Source organism: Pristiophorus japonicus, chromosome 3 (assembly GCF_044704955.1).
Source record: "Pristiophorus japonicus isolate sPriJap1 chromosome 3, sPriJap1.hap1, whole genome shotgun sequence".
Classification (NCBI taxonomy): Eukaryota; Metazoa; Chordata; class Chondrichthyes; family Pristiophoridae; genus Pristiophorus; species Pristiophorus japonicus.
In genome coordinates, this window is record NC_091979.1 from 294,682,944 (window position 1) to 294,703,216 (window position 20,273).

General features: G+C 43.5%; 1 protein-coding gene across 1 annotated transcript in view; it reads left to right on the top strand.

Annotated features, from left to right (window-relative positions):
* Positions 1–20,273, top strand: part of kif11 (kinesin family member 11) — a 77,680-nt gene that overhangs the window by 26,574 nt on the left and 30,833 nt on the right. Inside the window, exons 4-14 of the mRNA XM_070875046.1 lie at positions 1,673–1,805; positions 1,894–1,991; positions 3,120–3,198; positions 4,682–4,867; positions 5,006–5,130; positions 5,602–5,692; positions 7,143–7,288; positions 7,993–8,089; positions 8,560–8,655; positions 9,793–9,881; positions 10,583–10,670. Of these exons, the coding sequence (XP_070731147.1) occupies positions 1,673–1,805; positions 1,894–1,991; positions 3,120–3,198; positions 4,682–4,867; positions 5,006–5,130; positions 5,602–5,692; positions 7,143–7,288; positions 7,993–8,089; positions 8,560–8,655; positions 9,793–9,881; positions 10,583–10,670 (1,228 nt within the window). The remainder of the gene's footprint in view (positions 1–1,672; positions 1,806–1,893; positions 1,992–3,119; positions 3,199–4,681; positions 4,868–5,005; positions 5,131–5,601; positions 5,693–7,142; positions 7,289–7,992; positions 8,090–8,559; positions 8,656–9,792; positions 9,882–10,582; positions 10,671–20,273) is intronic.

The window sequence follows — 20,273 nt, forward strand, 5'->3', positions numbered from 1 at the left end:
AAAGAGGTCAGAGGGTCTAGTAAGGAGGAGGAACTGAGGGCAATCCTTATTAGTCGGGAAATTGTGTTGGGGAAATTGATGGGATTGAAGGCCGATAAATCCCCAGGGCCTGATGGACTGCATCCCAGAGTACTTAAGGAGGTGGCCTTGGAAATAGCGGATGCAATGACAGTCATTTTCCAACATTCCATAGACTCTGGATCAGTTCCTATGGCTACCCTCCACTCCAATGTAACCCCACTTTTTAAAAAAGGAGGGAGAGAGAAAACAGGGAATTATAGACCGGTCAGCCTGACCTCAGTAGTGGGTAATATGATGGAATCAATTATTAAGGATGTCATAGCAGTGCATTTGGAAAGAGGTGACATGATAGGTCCAAGTCAGCATGGATTTGTGAAGGGGAAATCATGCTTGACAAATCTTCTGGAATTTTTTGAGGATGTTTCCAGTAGAGTGGACAAGGGAGAACCAGTTGATGTGGTATATTTGGACTTTCAGAAGGCTTTCGACAAGGTCCCACACAAGAGATTGATGTGCAAAGTTAAAGCACATGGGATTGGGAGTAGTGTGCTGACATGGATTGAGAACTGGTTGTCAAATGGGTACTTTTCAGAATGGCAGGCAGTGACTAGTGGGGTACCGCAAGGTTCTGTGCTGGGGCCCCAGTTGTTTACACTGTACATTAATGATTTAGACGAGGGGATTAAATGTTGTATCTCCAAATTTGCGCATGACACTAAGTTGGGTGGCAGTGTGAGCTGCGAGGAGGATGCTATGAGGCTGCAGAGTGACTTGGATAGGTTGGGTGAGTGGGCAAATGCATGGCAGATGAAGTATAATGTGGATAAATGTGAGGTTATCCACTTTGGTGGTAAAAACAGAGAGACAGACTATTATCTGAATGGTGACAGATTAGGAAAAGGGGAGGTGCAATGAGACCTGGGTGTCATGGTACATCAGTCATTGAAGGTTGGCATGCTGGTACAGCAGGCGGTTAAGAAAGCAAATGGCATGTTGGCCTTCATAGCGAGGGGATTTGAGTACAGGGGCAGGGAGGTGTTGCTACAGTTGTACAGGGCCTTGGTGAGGCCACACCTGGAGTATTGTGTACAGTTTTGGTCTCCTAACTTGAGGAAGGACATTCTTGCTGTTGAGGGAGTGCAGCGAAGGTTCACCAGACTGATTCCCGGGATGGCGGGACTGACCTTTCAAGAAAGGCTGGATCAACTGGGCTTGTATTCACTGGAGTTCAGAAGAATGAGAGGGGACCTCATAGAAACGTTTAAAATTCTGATGGGTTCAGACAGGTTAGATGCAGGAAGAATGTTCCCGATGTTGGGGTAGTCCAGAACCAGGGGACACAGTCTAAGGATAAGGGGTAAGCCATTTTGGACAGAGATGAGGAGAAACTTCTTCCCCCAGAGAGTGGTGAACCTGTGGAATTCTCTACCACAGAAAGTTGTTGAGGCCAATTCACTAAATATATTCAAAAAGGAGTTAGATTGAAGTCCTTACTACTAAGGGGATCAAGGGGTATGGCGAGAAAGCAGGAATGGGGTACTGAAGTTGCATGTTCAGCCATGAATTCATTGAATGGCGGTGCAGGCTAGAAGGGCCGAATGACCTACTCCTGTACCTATTTTCTATGTTTCTATGACATGCTGTTTTTCAGACCTTTCAGTTTAACGGAGCGCAAGTCAAACTCTCCCTGTGTGGTTGACTGTGACCCTATAAAAAAAGAAGTCGCTATGCATACTTCCGGACCAGGAAGTGAAAAAGGAGTTAAAAAGTATACATTTGACATGGTAAGAACCTTGGTGTTTGCCTCAAGTACAGAGATCATCATGAAAATATCTAAATGTGAATGCTTAACATATTTGTTTTTAATTCCAGGTATTTGGACCCTCTGCAAAGCAAATTGATGTGTACAAAAGTGTGGTGTATCCCATCCTGGATGAAGTAATCATGGGATATAACTGTACCATTTTTGCGTAAGTTGAGTCATTTTCCAACACCAAAAAGTGGAAAATGTGAAATGAAATTTCTCTGCTTCAGATGTTACCATGAGCTATTTTTAACGTTTCAAATAAATAGGATTCTTTATTCTTAGTTAATCTCATCATCTCAGCCAAAAAATGTTTCAATATAATATTTAGATGTTATTATTTGCTCAGTTATTACTGTGTTCCAAATTCATATAATGCAAAGTTGTGAATCTAGGTTACCTCTGCATTCTCATTTTAAGGGAACGTGTTTCCCTTAGCAGAGGGGTCAATAACCAGGGGAATAGATTTTAATTTTAAAGTAGTCGGTAGAAGGATTAGAGGGGAGACGAGGAAACATCTCTTCACCCAGAGTGTGGTGCGAGTCTGGAACACTCTGCCTGAAAAGGTGGTCGGGGCAGAAACCCTCATCACATTTAAAAAGTACTTGGATGTGCACTTAAAGAGCCGTAATTAGCAGGGCTACGGACCTAGGTATGGACATAATGGGCCAAATGGCCTCCTGTGTCGTAATTTTTCTGATTTTCGCAACTTTAAGGTGTCGCTCCTCAAGAATCCACCAGTCTCCAGGACAACAGTTAGTGATCAGTAGAAATGAGGACTTATCTGCTGACTGACTAAACATAAATTAATCCGAAGTAGTATCATTCAGTTGATATCTACCAATGAGAGCGCACCAGAATACTGACAAGTGAAAGCTCTTTTTTTTTTCCTTTCCAAAGGTACTGTTCATTCAGTACCCAGAATACTGAGCCGCTCAAATAACTTCAGTTTTCATCTGCCAATTTGCTCAGTTGCGAGTATACTGTTGGAAACTATGCTTTTATAACAGCCAAGCCTAATCCTGTCCTCACCAGGAGTCTCTATACAGACTTTCCAAGTAGCGGTTGCTGTTCAGGAGCAGGGACCCTTGCCAGCTTTCCCCTCCCTGACCTCGGTGACTGGGCACTTGTACCGCTGCTCCAACTGAGATCAGCTAGCTTGGCTCAAACCTGGGACGACCTCCTGGACTATGTTGTCCGCAGACCAATCACTGTGAGGGCTTTTGAATGTGTGTTTCTAAACGCCTGTCGGGAAACTTCCTAAATTAATTTCTCCATTTTGAATTTGCCTCAGATATGGACAAACTGGCACCGGGAAAACCTTTACTATGGAAGGTGAAAGATCGCAAAAGGAACAATACTCCTGGGAAGAAGTAAGTGACAGAATAGTCATTATAGTTTCACTGATAAATGTATGGATTTATTTTGTATTCTGTTCCTTCTAATTGTGAAATACTGGGCATTTGCCAGTTAATAATTGTTTTACCTAAAGTATTTTTTGTAAATGAATATACATGCAGCTGACTTTTTTCCCTGAAGTAGTGGTGACATGTGATTTGAGGTAATTTATGCTGCCATCATACTCAAAGTTAGAACTTGCTTCACTTGAATAACATGGTTAGTAGAAATGTAATTGTTTTTTTTTACAGTAACCTGAGAATATCTGCTATTAGAGCATAGAATACAATTTATTTATTAGTGGATTGATGGACTTAAACATCAGAAAATCTCCATGTCGCTGCTGGAAGGAATCTTGTATAAATTAATACAGGAACTAAAGAAAGAACTTGAGTTATATAGCGCCTTTCACAACCTCAGAACACCGAGCACTTTACAGTCACTGTTGTAATGTAGGAAACATGGCAGCCAATTTCAGGAGATTGAAGGTCAAGATTATCAAGCGATCATGTAACATGGAAGAAATGCCAGTACTGTGAAGAATAGAGCAGAATTAAAGATTTAAAAATGTGAAAGTTGCCTTTTATGGACCAAAGAAATTGACAAATTTTGGACTTCTCGAAATTCATCTAGTCATGGGGCAAGAGGACCTCCTGTGGTGTTTCTAATTGCACAATGCTGTATGCCATGGGATGACCGGACGTGGGTTTGTGCACTTAATTAACTCTTAATCTCATGGGGAGGGGGCAGGGCCTTGGTCGCATCTGGGTAAATGATCCCTGACTACTTTTACTTTGGTGCTGAGTGTTCACTGATATAGCCGTAAGTTATTTTTGGCACACTCTGGCTAATTGATTTCAGAGGAGAGGTACTAATTTATTTAAGGGTACCGATATTCCTACCTATTTTAAACATTCATGTGGCTGGAGGTTTGCCAAAAGCAGTAAAGGAAATGTAACTTTTAAACAGTGACCTTTCTTCACGCACCAGTGTGTGCCGTTGATTCAGTCAGACTGGATAATCTATTCGAGAGATTCTGGGGTACCTTTTTTTTTGCATACCAGGAAATTGCTGATGTGTTGACCCACAGATAAAATATTTTATCTTGAGGCCTTGTGGAAAATGAAGTCAAGCTGTTAAATTCAAGAGCTACTGATGGATAAGCAGAGCAATTCACCCTGTTTGGTCACAGACCACTGCCTCCTCATTTCCTAAGCTCGCTCTCTTTTAGAGATAGCAATCCTTGATTTGTTAAAATAAGATTTTGTGGGAATATTGTGGCATCATGGTCCCTTAAGTGCAACAGTAACTACCTTCAAAAATACTTAATTGACTAAAGCATCTGGTAGGACCCGAGGTCATGAAAGGCGCTATATAAATGCAAAAATTTTTCCCCCTAAGTGTCTCTCTTTATCCTCTGCCATTAACATGTTTCTCCAATTTTTCTTCTCTCCGTAGGATCCTTTGGCGGGAGTTATTCCACGTACACTGCATCAGATTTTTGAGAAGCTGGCATCACAAGGTATTGAGTTCTCGGTGAAAGTCTCTTTGTTGGAAATCTATAACGAGGAACTCTTTGATCTTCTGAGCCCCTCTTCTGATGTTAGCGAGAGACTGCAGATGTTTGACGATCCCCGCAATAAGGTAACGTCCATTTGATTTTAGTAATTGGGCTATAAAAAGTGCAGTAACCTGATGCTCTTTAAGAAGATTGCTTTTCTCTGGAATATAGAACTTGATGAAATACTGCTTTGTTTTTGTTCTTTCCTTGTGGCATGGCAGAGGGGAGTTATAATTAAAGGACTTGAAGAAATTTCTGTCCATAACAAAGATGAAGTTTATCAGATTCTGGAGAGGGGAGCAGCAAGGAGGACGACTGCAGCGACTCTGATGAATGCGTACTCGAGGTATGGGTGGCTGGCTGGCTGGTTGAGTCTTGTCTGAAATTCATAAAACTGGTTGCAAAATAAACTATGTACACAAGGGGCCGAGTTAAATACTCCAGGGTGAGGCCTTGCAATAGAAATGTCTGCATATTCTTTAACAAAATAAAACCTGACATTTTAACTGTTTTTAGTTTCATATGTAGTTGGCTTTACAATTGGTATTGCTGAATCTTGGGTTTAGGGCATTTGGAAAGACTTATCTGCAGCAACCCTGCAATGTACTGCTAATACCTTTAATATTGTCCTTCACAACAAACTGGTTTCAAATGGCAACACCCAGATTAAATAAACCAAGATCATCTACTCCAAAGATGATTCGCTGTTGAATTTAAGGCAACAATAATTCTAGATTTGAGAACTTGCTCCAAAGTGAAGTGAAGTGTTATTTATAGAGGCTTATTTATATTTTGTAATTTACTATTTTTTTCCCAGTCGTTCCCATTCAGTCTTTTCTATTACAATCCATATGAAGGAGACTACACTTGATGGGGAGGAACTAGTAAAGATTGGCAAACTGAATTTGGTGAGTATCATTTTATGCAAACGTGTCTTAAATAATGCATCTCCTTTTGTTCGGGCCGAGAGCTGGTGTTGGAGCTGCAAATCCTGCCCCCCAATCTGTTGGCTTTGTATAAACCTTGATCGCTTAATATTTTAAGTTGGTTTGAAAAAATATGCTCCAAGCAAGGCCTTGGTGGAACCATAGCCCTGTAAACTGACCTGTCGGAGGTTGGCCATTTCTTTCTGGTTGAATTCTATCTGTAGAATAGGTAACCTATAATGGCGGTGGGGCATTCTGTCACTTTTTACTTCCAGGGAATGTTCGATTCCTTTTTGTTACTTTCCGTTTCCTTCACACCGGCTACTTTGTAAGCACGCTTCATTTCCTAGCTTGTGCTGGCAGTGATCCAGTAACTGCATGGAAACATTCCATCAGGGTGGTGTTAGGCAGCATCAGATTAGAAACTGGAAACTGAAAAGACCAAGGACATTCATTTAGTGATCTGAAGTACTGCAGTGAGAACGTAGATAAATTAATCTTCTGGTTTTCAATATTTGACTTCATCTTAGATTTTGTTTAATTTCTTTTCTCCATTTCTTATCTATCCAGTTAATATGATTTGCACATTTTCCCAATTTGAATTCCAACTAATGATATTACTGGTTTCCTTATTACTACTGAAGTAACAAACTTAGCACGTTTAACTTATTTTTAAACATGGCTTCTTTGATGGTTCCCCAGGTTTATTCAGTGAGTATCTGAGCTGTACAGGTCCCACGTTCCATCCCTTGTCTTTGCCAAATTCGCTGATCTCTGGTGGGACTTCATAATTTGGTTTCAAGTCTTGAGTTCAGAAGTGCATAATATGCAGAATCCATATTCTCTTTCAGCCCTAATGCAACGGTGAGTTAATGAGTGACATCCTGTCAGGATTAGATCGGACTTGGTTGCAATGGCTTCTTGGGTCAACTAATCTATGATGCCTTTTGAAGCTTGCATGAAAAATGGCTGCTCGGGTGAGATGCTGTAGGATACCTATGGAACTAGGGGAACGGGATAAAATTGGTGGGGATAAAAACTTTAGAAAAAGTATTCTTGATACAATATTTTAACTCTTGAAGCTGCATTGCAGTACATTTCAAATGTAATGTTATTTAAATACACCCTTTGAAAATATTGACCAATAATTGACTATTAAAGCTATCAAATGTCACTTATTTGCTCAGTTCACAACATGCAACTCTCCATCAAAAACAGAACACACGGCAATGTTGTATACAGTTTTATTCTAGAATATGTAACCAAACAAATCATCTTGGCAGTTGAAAGCATATTATGCCTTAAGATCCTGTAAATTGTGCCCAACCAAATATAAAAGTAGAAACCAGTGTCTCAAAACTACTGTTGGTCTGCAGCCATTGAGAATGGGCAAGGCCATAACTGGATCCAATTGTTTCCTGATTCTGCAAAGGTGGATCTTGCTGGGAGTGAGAATATTGGCCGATCCGGAGCTGTTGATAAAAGAGCTCGTGAAGCTGGCAATATCAATATGTCACTGCTTACTCTGGGCAGAGTAATCACTGCGCTGGTGGAGAGAACCCCTCATGTGCCATACAGGTAAATACTTAAATTGTCATTCAATGGCTTTTATTCCTCTACTAAAGGCTCATTAGAATTTACTGTCTAGGAAACCTGCTCAATCAGAAATGTTCTAATATGTGTGCATGAAAGCTGATGGCTGGGATATTTTTGAAGTAAGCTATTGATGATTGGCCTTTGGTTGTAATTTTATGAAATGATTGATGAGTAATAATATCCATTGACCACTATCTTAATCGATAAGGGCAACTGCACAGAAGAATGAACATGTCCAACATTACTGCAGTATCCTAGATCCAGGTTATGTGTACGGGCTCCAGACACTTGTGAAGAATGACTTTCTATGGTGGGAAGATAATGGGATCCAACTTCTATTCCTGGGATTCCTGTCCACCACTAGTCCAAGCATTTCACTGTTTTGTGACTGAATTGTAAACTTTGAGTGCACTAAAACTAGCTTCATAAACCTTTTTTAGAATGGATCTTACTCGAACTTTTCAATTTGAAGTGAAGATGGGCAATTTGGAATAAGATACAGAAACTATCAATTCCAGTATGTTGCTGCTTGTTGGAAATACAAGCATCTTTCTACAAACTCTCGGTATCTGTTTAAGCTTGGCCATTTTCTGTGATCGATCACCATATAATATTGGGCAGGGAATACTTGGACCAATTCAAGTTTTCTCCAATCATTGACTCGCTTTCTTTCTGTACATTTTCAGGGAATCAAAGCTAACTAGGATCCTCCAGGACTCTCTGGGAGGACGGACTAAAACTTCCATCATCGCCACCATCTCCCCTGCTTCTGTGAATCTTGAGGTTAGTATAACCTAATTTGTTGAAGTAGTAGAGTGACAATTATCCCAGATAGGGCAAGTTTTAAATCCTGTTGTTCTCATGTACTGTTTGCCACTAAAAGTAGTTTTCAAAACTGTTAACGAACTGGTTATCTGATTTTATAAACACAAAATGTTGGAAATACTCAGCAGGCCAAGCAGCATTTATGGAAAGAGAAACAGAGTTAACATTTCAGGTCAATCATCTTTCGTCAACTGGAAAATGTTAGAGTTGTAAGCAGTTTTAAGCAAGTACAGGAGCATGGGAAGGGGGCAGGAGGGATGAAAGAATAAAAGGGGTAAGGTCTTTGATGGGATGCAAGACAGGAATGATTAAATGACAAAAGGATGATTTTACAAAGCAATTGCATGATTGTTCATGATGCACGCTTGAGTGGAACTGACAAGTTTGTGCTTAGTTCAGTAATCCAGTCCAATGTCTCTAAATGATAGGAAACCATCAGCACTCTGGATTATGCTTATCGAGCAAAGAACATTTTGAATAAGCCTGAAGTCAACCAGAAGCTCACAAAGAGGGCCTTGATTAAGGTATTCAACATGATGATTCAATCAAAGTAAACATTGATGTGCAGCCTTAGTATATTCATTCGTGAAGGTAACCATACAAAAGAAACACCAGAAATATCTCTACAACCATCATTTTGAAGTGATTTTTAATGCTGGTTGGAGGGTATATCCTGATCGCCATTCCTTGATACTGAAAATTCTAATTTGTGAACAAAAAGTGTAGACTCTTTGAGCACCCTAGCTAAGTTATACCAGCTTTTCTGTCCGCAACATAATTGTTGCTGTGGTACAACTGCTGACCTCTGCACTATCTCGATGAAATTCTAGTGACTCTCCACAATTCCATTCCAGAAGCTGTGTGGACGCATAGCAGAACCACACAACTGTCTTTAAAGAAATTGTAGCACTGAGTATAAATGCGATAATTCGGATATCCCGTCAATCAAATTATAAATTCACTTAGAGCATTAGAATTTGACACACTGGGTGATTACAAAGTACTTAATGTCAAATATCAATAGTAATTAATGTTTTTGCAAAGCATAGAATTAAAACTCATTCATTGATGTGCTTTCTCCTGGTAGTCTTATTTTTAAAAGCAAATGTACACGTATGGCCACAATTTTCCTTTTAATGTTACTTTCCAACTGGGGGTACGGTAACCAGTAATCTGGAGGCCAGGACTAATAATCCGGGTACGAGCTAGTATCAGTAATGGTGACCATGAAACTACCAGATTGTCAGAAAAACCCAACTGGTTCATTAATGTCCTTTTAGGGAAGGAAATCTACTGCCTTACCTGGTCTGGGCTATAGGTAACTCCAGACCCACAGCAGTGTGGTTGACTTTTAATTGCCCTCTGAACTGGCCTAGCAAGCCACTCCAACAGTCACTGGGAGTACCTTCACCACACGGACTGCAGTAGTTCAAGAAGGCGGCTCCCCACCACCTTTTCAAGGGCATTTGGAGACTGGCTATAAATCCTGGCATTGCCAGCAACACCTACATCCCATGAACGAATTAAAAAAAATTAAACTGGCCATAATATAGATGTGCAGGTTAACAAACCATTCCCTTTGCTGTACTTTCAACTCATATTTCCTTTTGAGTCCCAATTACTGTGTACCTGGTGCAATCGGATAACTGCATTCATTTCAGGAGTACACTGAAGAGATTGAAAGACTGAAGCGGGATCTTGCTGCATCACGTGAGAAAAATGGAGTGTACATGTCTGCAGAAAACTACGGGTGAGTATATCATTTGTAAGAACAAATGGAGTCTGAATTGCCATGGAAACCAGGCAAGCACTTGAGTTTTAACTTTTTATTATCATATTTTGTTTTATATTTATATACTCGGGTAATTTTTGCACACTGTGCAGAACTTTGCTCAGTCCGAATGTGGATTGGAGAATTGGGTATGGAGATCTGCAATCTCCATTTACAGTGACCCCAATTTCCTGGTGATTTCATCTCTCTCAATCCAATGACTCGTGCAATGTTTCGCTACTGAAATACAAGTTGTGGTTGATGACTTTGCATATTGTCATATTGAATAATGCATTATGACTGATCTGACAAATACCACTTCCATACAGATGAAGTTTTCATTACGCACAACCTTGCATCTCGACGCTGTTATATGTACAGTCAATGACTGGTGTGCTGTAACTGGCCAGGGCAAGTTGCAATTCAAGTAGGCTGGGTGACCATCACTTTCTCCGTCTTGTACAAGAATTAAAATGTTGAGCTTGATCTTGTTCCCTCCTGGATGGGATTGAATTGCTCAAACTGTTTGCGCTGCCACACTGCTTATCTTCAAACTATAAAAAGTAATAAAAGTATCCGACAAAGCAAGTGGTGCATTGGGGCACAGTTTAAATATTTGATATGGAGCAGCTGCTCCTGATTCTGTAAACCAACTACATAGAATGTTTTTTTCCTTTTAGATTTATGCAAAGCAAGGTGGCGGTTCAGGAAGAGCTGATTGGTAACTATGAAGAAAGGATTGCTGCTATGGAGGAGGAGCTGAAACGGGTAAGGTGGTGTCATAGAATATTCCCAGCTTGCGGTTATATAGCACATTTAACATAGCAAAACGGTTCAAGGCATTTCACAAGAACATTATCAATCAAAATTTGACACTGAGCCACAAAAGGAGGTATCTGGACAGATGACCAGAAGTTTGGTCAAAAAGGTAGATTTTAAGGAGCATTGTCAAGGAGGAGAGAGAGAGCGCCATAAGTGGTTAGGAAGCAAATTTCAGAGCTTGGAACCAAGATGGCTGAAAGCACGGCCTGCAATGGTGGATGATTTAAAATCAGGGATGCACAAAATGCCAGAATTCGAGGAGCACAGAGATCTCAATGACTTGTTGGACTAGAGGAGGTTACAGAGATGGAGAGGAGTGAGGCAATGGAGAGATGTAAAAACGAGTATCAGAATTTTAAAATTGAGGCATTGCCAGACTGGGAGCCAATGTAAGTCAGCAAACACAGGTGATGAAAGGAACTTTGGACGAGTTAGGATATGGGCAGCAGAGTTTTGGATGAACTCAAGTGGGGAAGATGGGAGGCAGGCGGGAAAGAATTAGAATAGTCAAGTTCAGAGGTAACAAAGGCATGGATGAGGGTTTCAGCAGCAGATGAGCTGAGGCAGGGGCGGAGTCGAGTTATGTTGTGGACTTCGGTCTTCCAATATTTAGTTGGAGGAAATTAGGATGTCGGAAAGCTGAGTGACAAATCGGAGACAGCCAAGGCATCACGAGGTGCTGGTAAGGTAGAGCTGAGAGTTGGTGTACATGTGAAACCTGACCGTGTGTTTTTGGATAATGTCGCCGAGGGGCAGCATGCAAATGAGAAACAGGAGGGGGTTAAGGATCGATTGGGGTGGGGGGGGTATCTCCAGCGTATGGCAATGAGCAAGGTCTAATTATTTTGCTATTACAGGTCCGACCTCCGAAATCCAGAATTCCAAAATCCGGAATGTTCCGAAATCCGGACATCGCGCAGACGGTGGAGGGGCCGTCCGAAATCCGGAAATATGTTCTGAAACCAGACTTTTTTTTTTGAGGCGCCAGCTGCTCCCCTTCTCCCCGCTGCCTCCGATGTTTTCTCCACGGTCAGGTCGCATTGTGTCCTGGGGCTAGCTGCTCCCCTTCTCCCCGCTGCCTCCGGTGTTCTCTCCACGGTCAGGTCGCATTGTGTCCTGGGGCTAGCTGCTCCCCTTCTCCCCGCTGCCTCCGGTGTTCTCTCCACGGTCAGGTCGCATTGTGTCCTGGGGCTAGCTGCTCCCCTTCTCCCCGCTGCCTCCGGTGTTCTCTTCACGGTCAGGTCGCATTGTGTCCTGGGGCTAGCTGCTCCCCTTCTCCCCGCTGCCTCCGGTGTTCTCTCCACGGTCAGGTCGCATTGTGTCCTGGGGCTAGCTTCTCCCCACTGCCTCAGGTGTTCTCTCCGATGTCGGGTCGGCGCGTGGACCTGGGGCTAGTTGCTCCCCTTCTCCCTGCTGCCTCAGGTGTTCTCTCCATGGTCAGGTCAGCGCTGTGTTCTGGGGCTAGCTGCTCCCCTTCTCCCCACTGCCTCAGGTGTTCTCTCCTAGGTTGGGTCAGCGCTGTGTCCTGGGGCTAGCTGCTCCCCTTCTCCCCGCTGCCTCAGGTGTTCTCTCCACGGTCAGGTCGCATTGTGTCCTGGGGCTAGCTGCTCCCCTTCTCCCCACTGCCTCCGGTGTTCTCTCCACGGTCAGGTCGCATTGTGTCCTGGGGCTAGCTGCTACCCTTCTCCCCATTGCCTCAGGTGTTCTCTCCTAGGTCGGGTCAGCGCTGTGTCCTGGGGCTAGCTACTCCCCTTCTCCCTGCTGCCTCAGGTGTTCTCTCCTAGGTCGGGTCAGCGCTGTGTCCTGGGGCTAGTTGCTCCCCTTCTCCCCGCTGCCTCAGGTGTTCTCTCCTAGGTCGGGTCAGCGCTGTGTCCTGGGGCTAGCTGCTCCCCTTCTCCCCACTGCCTCAGGTGTTCTCTCCGATGTCTGGTCGGCGCGTGGACCTGGGGCTAGCTGCTCCCCTTCTCCCCTCTGCCTCAGGTGTTCTCTCCACGGTCGGGTCAGCGCTGTGTCCTGGTGTTAGCTGCTCCCCTTCTCCACACTGCCTCCGGTGTTCTCTCGCTGGCGGATCTCTCGGGCTCTGAGGGAGGGAAATGCAGGCCGGCAGCTCCAGCTCTTATTTATTTGAGCATTGAATGGTGCTTTAAACATTATCGAAGCGAGCAGGTAAACCCACGAGGATTTCAAGCCCAACGCATTAACCCTTCGGCCATCGCAACTGCGAACAGTTGATGCTACATGGCCATAGAGCAGACTGGTGCGGTTTTGCTGCAAAATTTCACTTTCCAGTGTCTGAACCAATGTATCATGTCCTAGAAGTGGACTTTGGTGGGACTCCAATCGATAATCTTTGAATAGAATTCGCGAGAGGTCCAATGCGCGAGTCATTGTGCCACTGATCACAAAAGTCTCCAACATGTTCAAGAGAATCCTTGTTTCTGTTGAACATGGTGTAGGTAACCTGAGTGTTTACACATCTTCCCTTTTGTGATACACTTATTTTCAGTGTTGGAATTGAGTCTGTTTCTAGCATATAATACTTTACAATAGAGTTACTGGTTCTACTGCCTCTACTCACGATCAAATGCATGAGCTGCTCTAGGTGAGGCTCGAGCTCTCAACCGTAGCATTTCCTGAGTCTGCACTATCATATAAGTATCGCGCGCTCCTCTTCTCGCTGTCTCCGATGTTCTCTCCGATGTTCCCTCCGAACGAGGCCCGGGTTTTCTGTCCCAAAATCCAAAAAATACTCGAACCTCGGCCCAGGCGTTTCCAAATTCCGGACGTCGGATTTCATCTCCAAAATCCAGAAATACCCAAACCTCGGCCCAGGCGTTTCTGGATTCGGGACATCGGAAATACGTTCCGAAATACCCGTAATCCGGAATGGCCTTGGTCCCGAGGTTTCTGGATTTGGGAGGTCGTACTTGTATTGTAACCCTTTACATATTTTAAAAAGGTTAGAGGAACATTTTTTTTGTTTGAAGTGGGTGGTTCGGTAGGTTACGCCACTCGGCAGCATGTTGAAATAAGAACGTAAGAAATAGGAGTAGGCCATTTAGTCCCTTGAGCCTGCTCTGCCATTTAATAAGATCATGGCTCAGCTCCACTTCCCTGCCCGCTCCCCATAACTCATCACTCCCTCATCGTTCAAAAATGTGTCTGTCTCCATCTTAAATATGTTCAATATGTTCTGTGGCCGCAACCAAGACTCCAGGATGGTATGTTGCCTCCCTGGTGCAAGGGTCAAGGATGTCTCTGGGTGGGTGCTGGACATTCTGAAAAGGGAGGGTGAACAGCCAGTTGTCGTGGTGCACATTGGGACCAACGATATAGGTAAAAAAAAGGATGAGTTCCTACGAGACGAATTTAAGGAGCTAGGAGCTAAATTAAAAAGTAGGACCTCAAAAGTAGTAATCTCGGGGTTGCTACCAGTGCCACGAGCTAGTCAGAGTAGGAATCGCAGGATAGCTCTGATGAATACGTAGCTTGAGCAGTGGTGCAGCAGGGAGGGATTCAAATTCCTGGGGCATTGGAACCGATTCTGGGGGAGGTGGGACCAGTACAAACCGGACGGTCTGCACCGAGGCAGGACCAGAACCAATGTCCTAGGGGGAGTGTTTGCCAGTGCTGTTGGGGAGGAGTTAAACTAATATGGCAGGGGAATGGGAACCAATGCAGGGAGACAGAGGGAAACAAAATGGAGACAGAAGCAAAAGACAGAAAGGAGATGAGCAAAAGAGGAGGGCAGAGAAACCCAAGGCAAAAAACAAAAAGGGCCACTGTACAGCAAAATTCTAGAGGGTCAAAGTGTAATAAAAAGGCAAGCCTGAAAGCTCGGTGCCGCAATGCGAGGTGTATTCGGAACCCAGGAGAGGGCTCTGAGCTAGTTCGAGTGGGTGAGAGATCAGATGAACAGGACCCCAAGAAAGAATGCAAAAGGCAGGAGGCAACAGAGCAGAGTAGCACTGGGGTAAGTGTAAACCACAAGGTGATAGGAAGGGACAATATGTATGAATATAAAGGGACTGCAGGAGGGGTCAAAACTAAAAAGTATGGTTTAAAAACTAATATTAAAACGCTCTACCGAAACGCACGCAGCATTCGAAATAAAGTAAATGAGTTGACGTCACAAATCATTACAAATGGGTATGATTTGGTGGCCATTACAGAAACGTGGTTGCAGGGTGGCCAAGACTGGGAATTAAACATACACAATTTGGAAAGATAGACAAGAAAGGAAAGGAGGTGGGGTAGCTCTGTTAATAAAGGATGATATCCGGGCAGTTGATGAACAAAATGTTGAATCATTGTGGGTGGAGATTAGAGATAGTAAAGGGAAAAAGTCACTGGTGGGCATAGTTTATAGGCCCCCAAATAATAACTTCACGGTGGGGCGGACAATAATCAAGGGAATAATGGCGGCATGTGAAAAAGGAACGGCAGTAATCATGAGGGATTTTAACCTACATATCGATTGGTCAAATCAAATCGCACGGGGTAGCCTTGAGGAGGAATTCATAGAATGCATACGGGATTGTTTCTTAGAACAGTATGTTACAGAACCTACAAGGGAGCAAGCTATCTTAGATCTAGTCCTGTGTAACGAGACAGGAATAATAAACAATCTCCTAGTAAAAGATCCTCTCGGAATGAGTGATCACAGTATGGTTGAATTTGTAATACAGATTGAGGGTGAGGAAGTAGTGTCTTAAACGAGCGTACTATGCTTAAACAAAGGGGACTACAGTGGGATGAGGGCAGAGTTGTAGACTGGGAACACAGACTAAACAGTGGCACAATTGAGGAACAGTGGAGGACTTTTAAGGAGCTCTTTCATAGTGCTCAACAAAAATATATTCCAGTGAAAAAGAAGGGCGGTAAGAGAAGGGATAACCAGCCTCGATAACCAAGGAAATAACGGAGAGTATCAAATTAAAAACCAATGCGTATAAGGTGGCCAAGGTTAGTGGGAAACTAGAAGATTGGGAAAATTTTAAAGGACAGCAAAGAATTACTAAGAAAGCAATAAAGATAGATTACGCAAGTAAACTTGCGCAAAAAATAAAAACAGATAGTAAAAGCTTTTACCGATATATAAAACGGAAAAGAGTGACTAAAGTAAATGTTGGTCTCTTAAAAACTGAGAAGGGGGATTTAATAATGGGAAATGTGGAAATGGCTGAGACCTTAAACAATTATTTTGCTTCGGTCTTCACAGTGGAAGACACAAAAACCATGCCAAAAATTGCTGGTCACGGAAATGTGGGAAGGGAGGACCTTGAGATAATCACGATCACTAGGGGGGGGGGTAATGCTGGACAGGCTAATGGGACTCGAGGTAGACAAGTCCCCTGGTCCTGATGAAATGCATTCCAGGGTATTAAGAGATGGTGGAAGTTATAGCAGATGCATTCGTTATAATCTACCAAAATTCTCTGGACTCTGGGGAGGTACCAACGGATTGGAAAGCAGCTAATGTAACGCCGCTGTTTAAAAAAGGGGGGCAGACAAAAGGCAGGTAACTATAGGCCGGTTAGTTTAACATCTGTAGTGGGGAAAATGCTTGAAGCTATCATTAAAGAAGAAATAGCGGGACATCGAGATAGGAATAGTGCAATCAAGCAGATGCAACATGGATTCATGAAGGGGAAATCATGTTTAACTAATTTACTGGAATTCTTTGACGATATAACGAGCATGGTGGATAGAGGTGTACCGATGGATGTGGTGTATTTGGATTTCCAAAAGGCATTCGATAAGGTGCCACACAAAAGGTTACTGCAGAAGATAAAGGTACGCGGAGTCAGAGGAAATGTATTGGCATGGATTGAGAATTGGCTGGCTAACCGAAAGCAGAGAGTCGAGATAAATGGGTCCTTTTCGGTTTGGAAATCGGTGGTTAGTGGTGTGCCACAGGGATCGGTGCTGGGACCACAACTGTTTACAATATACATAGATGACCTGGAAGAGGGGACAGAGTGTAGTGTAACAAAATTTACAGATGACACAAAGATTAGTGGGAAAGCGGGTTGTGTAGAGGACACAGAGGCTGCAAAGAGATTTACATAGGTTAAACGAATGGGCTAAGGTTTGGCAGATGTAATACAATGTCGGAAAATGTGAGGTCATCCACCTGGGGGGGGGGGGGGGGGGGGCGGGAAAAAACAGTAAAAGGGAATATTATTTGAATGGGGAGAAATTACAACATGCTGCGGTGCAGAGGGACCTGGGGGTCCTTGTGCATGAATCCCAAAAAGTTAGTTTGCAGGTGCAGCAGGTAATCGGGAAGACGAATGGAATGTTGGCCTTCATTGCGAGAGGGATGGAGTACAAAAGCAGGGAGGTCCTGCTGCAACTGTATAGGGTATTGGCGAGGCCGCACCTAGAGTACTGTGTGCAGTTTTGGTCACCTTACTTAAGGAAGGATATACTAGCTTTGGAGGGGGTACAGAGACGATTCACTAGGATGATTCTGGAGTTGAGGAGGTTACCTTATGATAAATTGAGTAGACTGGGTCTTTACTCGTTGGAGTTCAGAAGGATGAGGGATGATCTTATAGAAACATTTAAAATAATGAAAGGGATAGACAAGATAGAGGCAGAGAGGTTGTTTCCACTGGTAGGGGAGACTAGAACTAGGGGGCACAGCCTCAAAATACGGGGGAGCCAATTTAAAACCAAGTTGAGAAGGAATTTCTTCTCCCAGAGGATTGTGAATCCGTGTAATTCTCTGCCCAAGGAAGCAGTTGAGGCTAGCTCATTGAATGTATTCAAATCACAGATAGACAGATTTTTAACCAATAAGGGAATTAAGGGTTATGGGGAGTGGGCGGGTAAGTGGAGCTGAGTCCACGGCCAGATCAGCCATGATCTTGTTGAATGGCGGAGCAGGCTCGAGCGGCTAGATAGCCTACTCCTGTTCCTAATTCTTATGTTCTTATAACCCAGCCTCCACAGCTCTCTGGGGCAGAGAATTCCACAGATTTACGACCCTCTGAGAAAAATTCTTCTTCCTCTCAGTTCTAAATGTATGACCCCTTATTCTGAAACTGTGCCCCCTAGTTCTAGATTCGCCCCCGAGTTCTACATTCCCCCACGAATGAAAACATCCTCTCTGCATCTACCTTGTGAAGCCCCCTCAGTATCTTGTAATAGTAGGGATCTTAATTATCCTAATATTGATTGGGACAAATATAGTGTGAAGGATATAGAGGGTGCGGAATTCTTAAAATGCATTCAAGAGAACTTTATTAGTCGGTATGTAACAAGCCCATCATGAGGGATTTTGGATTTAGTTTTGGGGAATGAAGCTGGGCAGGTGGAAGGGGTATCAGTGGGAGAGCACTTGGGTGCCAGTGACCATAATTCAATCAGATTCAAGTTAGTTATGGATAAGGACAAGGACAGACCAGGAATAAAAGTCCCAAATTGGGGGAAAGCTAATTTTGCTAAGTTGAGTAGTGATTTGGCCACAGTGGACTGGAAACAGCTACTTGTGGGTAAATCAGTGTCGGAACAGTGGGAGGCATTCAAGGAGGAGATCCGAAGGGCTCGGGCCAAACATGTGCCCTTAAAGAAAAAGGATGGGAATAACCATTTTAGAGCCTCCTGGATGTCTAGGGAGGATAATGAAAAAAAGGGAAGCTTGTGTCACATTCTGACGGCTAAATACTGTAGAATCTTTTGGAGGAATATAGAAAGTTCAGAGGTAAAATTAAAAAGGATATTGGGAATGCTAAGAGACAGCATGAAAAATTCTTGGCAAGTAAAATTGAGGAAAGATATTAAGAGCAAGGAGATAACGAAAGAAAAGGTCGGGCCTATTCGAGACCATGAGGGTAATCTTTGTGTGGAGGTGGAAGATGTTGGTATGGTTGTTAATGAATACTTTGTGTCTGTTTTCACAAAGGAAAGGGGCAATGTAGATACTGCTATCGAGGAGTGTAAAAGAGGAAATAGCAGAGGCCTTGCTGGAGGACTGCTAATGTTTAAGAAGGGAGAAAGGCATAGGCTGAGTAATTACAGGTTTGTCAACCTAACCTCAGTGGTGAGATAATTATTGGAAAAAATCCTGAAAGACAGGATAAATCTACATTTAGAAAGGCAAGGATTAATTAGGGACAGTCAGCGCGGATTTGTTATGGGAAGATAGTGTTTGGCTAACCTGAGAATATTTTGAGGTGGTAACCAGGAGGGTTGATGAGGGTAGGTCACAGGATGTAGTGTATATGGACTTTAGCAAAGCTTTTAATAAGGTCCCACATGGTAGACTGGTCACGAAGGTTAAAGCCCATGGGATCCAGGACAAAGTGGCAAGTTGAATCCAAAATTGGCTTGGAGGTAGGAAGCAAAGGGTAATGGTTGATGGATGTTTTTGTGACTGGAAGGATGTTTCCAGTGGGGTTCTGCAGGGCTCAGTACCAGGTCCCTTGCTTTTTGTGGTATACATCAATGATCTAGATTTGAATATAGAGAGTATGATTAAAATGTTTGCAGATGACACTAAAATTGACTGTGGGGTTGATAATGAAGAGGGAAGTCATGGACTAGGAGGATATCAATCTACTGGTAAGGTGGGCAGAACAGTGACAAATGGAATTTAATTTGGAGTGGTGCACTTGGGGAGGGCTAATAAGGAAAGGGTATACACATTAAGCGATAGACCACTTAATAGTGTAGATGAACAAAGGGACCTTTAGAGTGCTTGTCCACAGATCCCTGAAAGTAGCAGGCCAGGTGGATAAGAAGGTATACGGAATGCTTGCCTTTATTGGCCGAGGCATAGAATACAAGAGCAGGGAGGTTATGCTTAAATTGTATAATACTCTGGTTAGGCCACAGCTGGAGTACTGCGTGCAGTTCTGGTCGCTGTATTATAGGAAGGACGTGATTGCACTAGAGAGGGTACAGAGGAGATTTACGAGGATGTTGCCAGGAGTGGAGAACCTTAAGCTATGAAGACAGATTGGATAGGCTGGGTTTGTTCTCATTGGAACAGAGAAGGCTGAGAGTATACCTCATTGAGGTGTATAACATTTTGAGGGGCCTGGATATAGTAGATAGCAAGGGCCTATTTTCCCTTGGTGGAGGTATCAGTTCCGAAGGGGCATAGTTTTAAGGTGGTTGGTGGAAGGTTTAAAGGGGATTTGAGGGGAAGCTTCTTTGCGCAGAGGGTTGTGGGGGTCTGGAACTCACTGCCTGGAAGTGTGGTGGATGCAGAAACCCTCACCACATTTAAAAGGTGCTTGGACAGGCACGTGAAGTGCCATAACCTGCAGGGTTATGGACCTAGAGCTGGTAAGTGGGATTAGACTGGATAACCTCTTGGCTTGCGCAGATACAATGGTAAGTACTGCAGGGAATCCAGTACGGCCAGAGTAATCTGGACTAGTTTCAATCGCCTGGATGGGTCGGAGAGGAATTTTCCCAGATTTTATTTCCCCAATTGGCCTGGGTTTTTTATCTTTGTGTCTCCCAGGAGATCGCATTTCTCCGGTTGGGGTGGAGTGTAGAATGTTGCGGTGCAGGGGGTGTTGCATTTGTGTG